The following is a 7,545-nucleotide window of genomic DNA, read 5'->3' as shown; positions in this document are numbered from 1 at the left end:
AAAAGACCGAGTAAATAAGAAATATTTACTCGTACAGTAGGAACCCCCCACTACGACCTACGTCATCACCAAACCTCTAGGTTGACCTCACAGCAGGGAGGTCATCTGAACGGCCTGGGAGATGGAGCATTGGGGACATCTGCTGGACGAGGAGGAATTTTGAAGCCAGGCGTTGTTGGATGGATGTATTTTGTTTTATCGATGAGGTTTCTGAGGTCAGCGTCATGGGTTTGTTGCTCTGAAAGAGCCAAGGTGTCTGGGTCGTCCTGGCCTGAGTGTTCTGTCATGATGGTGTTCAGCTCTCTGACCCGCATGCACAGACGCTCTCAGGAGACGAGAGGAAATGAAAGACAAACAGGGACCTGAAACTCTGAGACGAGACAGAGTTGAATTGGTGCTTGTGTCCTTCAGATGTGCGTTCATGATGAAGGGTTTGACTGCGTCCCAATTCTCCACATCCGTCTTAAGCCCCGCCCTTTTTGGGTCCCATTTCCGCACTTCTGCTAAGCCCGCATCCAGGTGGACTTCAGCAAGTACGTTACCCACAATTCATTGCTGAATTTCATTCATTGTTAAAAGATAGAAATATGACAATGTTCACAGAGGAAGCTGTATCGGTCCAAAAAATATATATATATTAGTTTTCAAATATAAGGTATTGAAATAATTGTCATTTCACTCTACATTATATTTACAACTACAATTTTGCTCTGTATTCAACAAGTCATAACAAAACACATTTGTACACCCAAATAGCTCCTGCAATGATTTTGGAAAGCAACAATACATCTATTGTCAATTTAAAAACGATTTCTTGTTGCAGTTGTGCTTTTTAGAAGCACAAATGCCTAAATAGCGACTGGTCCGCCATTTTTGATGTCGACGTTGTGGCTCAGAGGCCTACTGTCCCAATTCTCACATTTTTGCATCGTAACCTGCACACTCGAACCCTTAAGTCCATTTCGATTGAGTACGCACTTTATGTAGGGGCGTAGGGTCCAGTCCGAGTACTGGGACCGGCCGGACTAGCACTCAGGCATTGGAGGTCGTTCAGCCAGCTCTTCTTATCCCGCCTGCTGATGAGCGTGAGGGGATGCAGGTGCTCCTGAGGACACCTGCTGGTGTCCGCCCAGGCGCTCCATGGCGCCCTCAAGTGGTTCCTGAGAAAGCAACACCACTGAAGGAACACAGAGACACAATAAACCACATTCCTGAGAGTTTTAAAGTTCACATTTTGAAGCTTGGTACATTGTTTTATAATGACAGAATGAAATTGTTGAATGATGTGGCGACCTTTTCTAATTTCACACCACAGAAGAAATCCAATGTGTGGCGCTCTTATTTTATCTTTGAACAGAACCATCAGCTGCATCGACTCTTTTCAACAGTGCAGTAATGAACAGTGAATAACCAGGGAACGTTAGCCGCAAGCCTAAAGATGGGTTGACAGCTCAGTTTTTGTTCACACTAATTCATAATTTAGCTCTTATATTACAAAGTCCTGGTGAAAACCATTTAATGCTCACAGACAAACTGTATGTTTGTGTTTCTGGGCTGACGCTGGCTACATGCAGTCTTTGATATCGGCCTTGATACAAAACGATGCATCTGCATTTTTTGCTGACGTCAGAGGATGGATGAGCTTTATTTAGACTTACATTGAATGAAAAAGAAAGTAGAAACTGAGATGGAGAAACACCTCTTCCCTTCCAAATCATAGCCACTGTTATTGGACAACTAATTTGTGATGTCTGTCGTTCTGGGCATATTATTACTCTGATAAAAGAGAACCTATTAGGTTGGTGCCTCTCAATTTCTATCATCAGTAATAAGAGCATCAATACCTTTTTCCCTAAACTGGACAATTACTTATCCTGTAGTTAATAACTCCATTTGAATTTTCTCACAATTTAGGAGATACTTTGACCTTTTTGGAGTTGTTTCTGAGGGGTGGAGCTACCTGCTGGAGGACACAAAGTTATGGTTTCTTGAACTTTGCTGGTGCAACACTTGATCCTTTTGAGGTGGAAGGATGCTGCCACACCCACATCCCAGCAACACACTTGATTAAGGTCCAGTTTAAAACTGGAGAATCTCAGATGTGTAATGAGAGGCTCAAAAAATACATTTTTATCAGACTTGGCAGTCTTTTCTTCTTTTCTTTAATCAACCGTCTAGAATAGCTGGTTTCTGGTAATACTGGTTGATCTGGTATCGTATAGCTATATATATTGCTTTGCGCTCTTTGCACAGTACTTAGATGGCAGTGAGGGCCGCGCTCGTTTGTTATTATGGGGTGCGTTTTTAGTATTTTTTTTTTCTCTCATTAGTAACTTTGGTACGTTTGTATATTTGTAATGAAAACCCTTCAACAAATAAATTTGACACTAATAAGTCAGCAGAAACATGCTTGTTACAGAAACTCTCCAAAGAGAAACACTTTCATCATCAGCTGCAGAGACAATATGCAGAGTTGAGTGTGACGATGGGATGACGAAGAGCCGATATCCTGAAAACTTTTGAAACAAGCTCTGGTCTTTTCACTCTGTTCTCCCAGATTCAGCCTCCGGCAGGGCGGACCGGAGATGTTCCCCTTTCAGCCGCTCTGCGTCATTCAGAGTGACGCCACGCTCCGGATGCAGATGGTGGGGCATAAAAAGATGTTCTCTCTGGACACCTGTGTGAAGTTAAAGCAAACCGAGGCTGCGTGCCGTGTGAACCGCTAAAAGCGTTACACTCCTTTCTTTTTTTTTTTTGGACACCAAAGACGGTGAGAGAGTCAGACGCTCAATAAAACGCTCCAGGAATATTCCAACACTTCAGCTGAGTTGAGATATTTTAATATTACTTTGACGTAACAGTTGAAATGAACGCCTTTTCACAAAAGTGTTAAGCAAAATTAAACTGACATTAAAATAACTTCATCAGTAAATACTCGTACTCCTGTGCGACACAGCGCCGTTTTCAGCAGGTTGATGCAATTGTGCTTTTATTCTGTGTGGAACTCATATAAACTCTCCACTGTCCTAAATACCAGAGCACTTAATCTGTATTTGGTAAACGTTGAAATGAATCCACAGGGGAAAAAAACAACAACAACAACAAAAAAAACCCCAGCAGAACTGATTTAAGACATGATGGAGCTTCTCTCCCTTTAATGAGATGATTTATTTTAAAGAGCAAATGAAGTCATTAGATGGAAAAAATACTGCTTTCAAGCTTCTTGATGTCTCTTATCTGAATTAAAATATATATTACTTTCCCATTTATTAAGTACGTTTTGTCGTTTTTATGCTAAACTCAATACAGGATTTGTATTTAAGTGTGTTGTAAAAAAAAAAAATGTAAAGTGATTCTGCTGGTTTAACTGGGGGGTGATGGGGGCCGTGACAGGGGCCGGGTGGTGAAAGCCAGCTGTGGCTTCACGGGGAGTATTCATACTCTTCTGCACTGCGTCTTCCAAAGTCCATCCAGCCGAGGTAATCTCTGTCCTCTATCCTGTGGCTGGGGGCCAGGGCTCTGCTGCTGAGGGAGGACCTGATCTGGAAGGCAGAACCTGCAAGAAATCAAACACACTGAGTGATGAAAACTGAGTTGTTTTCTTTTACATCCTTTATTTTCTACTTTGCTGTTAATGATGGTATGAACTGCTGAAAAGGAGCAATTTAACCTATTTTGACTTATTCTGTTTCTATTTCTGTCCTTTTGCGTTCTGCAAGAGCAGTGAGCTCAGCAGACCTAAAGCGGACACAGGGAGACGAGGGAGGAAGTGATGGAGGGAGGAGGCTTGGTTAAAAAGAAGTGGAAGAGACGGGGAGGAGGCGGGACACGGCAGATGGTGGGATACGGGCTCAGCGTGAATGACGGTGGACTGCAGACGGACGGATGCAGGGAAGAAAAAGAATCACCGGACGATGAGAGAAAGATAAACAATTGAAGGGGAGGACGTTAATAACCCCAGCTTCTCGTTGTTGCCTCCGTACCCCAGAGCCCTCACCTTTCCTGGGGATCAGTCTGGCCAGGAGCTGGTTCAGGCTGTTTGGAGCCTCTGCGTGCTCACGGAGCTGGCTGTAGTGGGCGAACCGGTCTGATGGTGGCGCTGGAGCCGAGCGGACCTGGCGTGTTCGGCTGGGCGACGGAGCATGGAGGCTGTTTGTTAAGTGAGCCGTACTCTCAGCTCTCTGGCAGAAGAAAGGAAGATGTACAGAAATTCCTTTTGAATTGAATTTAACTAGGAAAAAGTGTAGATGATGATTTTCTTTATATGTGCCACTTTTAAAGCACGGAAGTAAACATATGTAATGTCTCTCATATTAACTGATTTAAGTTTTTTGTGACTTATGGTGTCAAGATGTGTGTGTGTGTGTGGGGGGGGGGGGTCTTACCACTGACTGTGCAGGCAGACTCAGGGAGCCACTGGACAAAGCAGCCAGGATAACACACACATAGATACCTACATTCATGACTGGATACAAAATAAATGGAAAAGAGAACATGAACACCACACAGTTAAATGATCAACATCTTTTGCTTCAATTAGAAAGAAATCAATTAGCTTTACAGACAATTTAAGTTAAAAATCTCAAACAGTTTTATAATTTCTAAAGAACAAAGCGGGGAGAAGAGATTAATGTTTGATGAAAATACGGCAAATATCATTTTGTCTGTTTTATACACTCTGGTTGAGTGATGGAACATTTTACTGTTCAACACACACACACACACTCTGAGTGTGGCAGTGTCAGCGATGAATAAATCTCAAAGGAAATATGATAATTATCTCCACATCTTAATTTGGTTCTGCGTTTTGCTTTTTGGGTCCAGATTATATTAAAATGAACTCACTGAGGGACTAAATCATATTTGTTTTTCCTCGTCTATAATTACCTCTTTTAAGAAAATTTCCTCTAACAAATGATGTCAATGAAATATTTCCTCACACTCAGAATATCACTGATAGATTATTATTCTGGAATGCAATATTACATCTGGGAGGCTGATTTTGCTCATTTTTCACCCTGGTGAGTAATCTTCATTAGATGTGATGAACGGTGCTTGGTATTAGAAAACTCTTCCAGAAGAAAAGTCCAATTAGATCAAAACAACACCAGTTGCTTAGAGGCTTTCAATCTGCAGTAATTATGAAATCCCACTGTCTCCGTTTGCATCTGGGCTGCTATTACAGCTCATTACCCGTTACTGAACATGTTTACTCAGAATCATGTTTGAGACTTTTCCAGCTTTAGGTTCTTTGTAAAATAATCCTGGTAAGGTGAAGGGGTGTTTTGCAGCCATTCCCTGGTTATTCACTGATTATCTCATATAATCTCCTAACACCAGGAGTTGCAGATGAGACGTGCAACTCTAGTTTTAATCTCAATTACATCAAGAATTGATCTGTAATTTCATCACTGGCGCAGAAAACAAATGTCCATTTCAATAATTTTATAGAAAGTGGCCCAGTGGTGCTGTAAGCAGTCATTCTTTCAATGCTAATATAATTCCTGATAGCAGCTGGTCGTCTTTCATTCATTATTCATCGGGCTGATAATGATGTGCTGCTGTGCGTGAGAACCTTTTCCACAACTCTGCATCACACATTTTACAATTTGCGTAGCTTTTAAAGAATAGCTCTGGTTTTTACTTTTGTTTATGTGCCCTAGCATTTACTGAAATGCAAAAATAAAACATTCAAGCTAAAAGCAAAATTTTCTCCACTGACATTTAAAAAAAAATCAAAAAGTATGATATATTTGACTGTTAACCAACTTTCAAATTATGTTTCATAAGTGGCAAATTTATATTTACCATTATTTTTTTAGCAATAAACAACTGACTATTAATACTCATCCTCACTTCCTGTAATTCAGATATTTCTGATCATTTATGATCTACCACGTTGAATTTCTCATATAATCATTTAAAAAAAACATTTAATAAATTGGGGGGAGGAGAGAAGCAAAATAACTCTAGCCCTCTTTTTAAAATTCTACACCATTTAAGGGGTTTGTACCTTTAAGTACTTATCTTTTTGCAAAATTCACAAAGTTGAATGACAAAAAATTATGTGTATTTCTTACCTCCAGTTGTCGGCAAACCAGGGGACGAGGATCTGAAGAAGCAGAGTTTTGCTCCAGTGCTCAGGCTGAGAGAATATGGGAGAGAGGGAGGGGATGCTACCCTTTATACAGACTCAGAGGAAGTGGGAGGAGCCTGTACCGGTGGGAGGAGCCTGTGGATGGTGCAGAAACTGGCAGCACTGACGCCACTGAGCACGCAAACGTGCACACATACCGCAGAACACACACCAACACGAAGACAGATAGTTTCAGCTGTGGCAGCTTTGATAGTGATGGCTACGCCTGACTCACCTGGGTTACAGAGAACAACACGCCTACGAAGAATGAGTTTATTGACACAATCAGAGGCCTCAAGTGGAGACAAGCTAAAAGGCCCTACTTAGCCTGAACTACAATAGACTGCAATTGAAGCGATTCATCGTGCAGCTCAAAGGGAAATCACTCTTTGCTTTTAAGAGCGGAAGGTATTGTTCAGGTACGACAGGCTTCGTAGCTCCATAAAAAGGCCAAATTTCAATCTGCAGCTTTGTTTGCATGCACCTACCAATAATCTCCACAGGAGTTCTGATAAAGCCATTGTGGGGATTGTCAAAGAGTAATTCAGAGAAACTTTTAGTGCAATTTTCATTTTTGCAGCGGTGAAACAGTGGAAACAGAGAAGGTGTGTGTGATCCTGTTGGTCACACCGATGGTATTTAACACTGAAACAGACAAGCAGGAACTGATCAATGCCTCAAATTTCAAGCAAACACCCAGATCCATGAGCTGATAGTGTCATTATTAATTCATAATGTCCTGCAATTCTTGAGGTAATTCGGTGTTCAGATGATCACAATTTTTGCATTTTTTGAGAATAGATTTCTTCATTCGCTCTGGAAATAGTGTTTGACCTAATCCCGACTTTCTTGAAATCTTCAATTATGCCATTTGTTCACATTCATGTTTCCGCACAATGCCACAAATCTGCATTTCTCTCCTTCCAAACACAGTAATTGCATTGAAGACAGGTTTGTACGATCGCTTTTTTGCTGCGGCATTCTTTGCCACCAGTCCGGGTTTTGGTGAATGTGCTGCCGCCTTCCTGAAGATTGGCACCAAACTCTCCCTGCGGTCTTGTGGGCTGATCACTTCCTTTCCATATGATCCAGAAAAATTACAATTCTTGCTTATCCAAAAGCTAGCTTTAGCACCGCAGCACTGCGGACCTTAGCAGACATTTAGGAAAGTAGCAGTTTAAGTCCTTTATTAGCTTTCAAGAGCTCTCTTACTGTCAAAACTATTTTTCTAGAACACACCGAGTTTTTCTGAGCAAGAAATATTGTTAAATTTGTTTCCTATGTTGCATTTTACCAGAATATCTATAGAATATTTAGAAAATTTAGAGGAGAATTGAGGAAACATGCTTTTTTTAAAGAGAGGCCTTTTTCTAAGTAGATTAGAAAGGAAATGGCAAGAAAGAGAGATA

At 41.2% G+C, this 7,545-nt stretch overlaps 1 protein-coding gene across 1 annotated transcript; it reads right to left on the bottom strand.

Moving 5' to 3' along the window:
- Window positions 1–2,818: 2,818 nt before the first annotated feature.
- LOC102220067 (cholecystokinin-like) lies at window positions 2,819–6,144 on the bottom strand. Its single transcript, XM_014468750.2, has 4 exons — window positions 6,081–6,144; window positions 4,386–4,465; window positions 3,998–4,181; window positions 2,819–3,556 (listed from the first exon to the last, which is right to left on the bottom strand). Exons 2-4 carry the CDS (start codon window positions 4,461–4,463, stop codon window positions 3,423–3,425), a joined length of 396 nt encoding a protein of 131 aa, XP_014324236.2. The 5' UTR covers window positions 4,464–4,465; window positions 6,081–6,144; the 3' UTR covers window positions 2,819–3,422.
- Between the last annotated feature and the right edge of the window lie 1,401 nt (window positions 6,145–7,545).

Source organism: Xiphophorus maculatus, chromosome 3 (genome assembly GCF_002775205.1).
Source record: "Xiphophorus maculatus strain JP 163 A chromosome 3, X_maculatus-5.0-male, whole genome shotgun sequence".
Classification (NCBI taxonomy): Eukaryota; Metazoa; Chordata; class Actinopteri; order Cyprinodontiformes; family Poeciliidae; genus Xiphophorus; species Xiphophorus maculatus.
The sequence above is the reverse complement of the archived record's forward strand: the minus strand, read 5'-3'. Positions and strand labels throughout refer to the sequence as shown.

Bases quoted from the DNA above. Each gene is read 5' to 3' on its own strand.
- LOC102220067 (XM_014468750.2), bottom strand. From the start codon at position 4,463: ATGAATGTAGGTATCTATGTGTGTGTTATCCTGGCTGCTTTGTCCAGT. The intron at 4,182-4,385 runs GTAAGACCCCCC...TTCTTCTGCCAG, and splicing joins GTCTGCCTGCACAGTCAGTG to AGAGCTGAGAGTACGGCTCA. The intron at 3,557-3,997 runs GTGAGGGCTCTG...GATTTCTTGCAG, and splicing joins CAGACTGATCCCCAGGAAAG to GTTCTGCCTTCCAGATCAGG.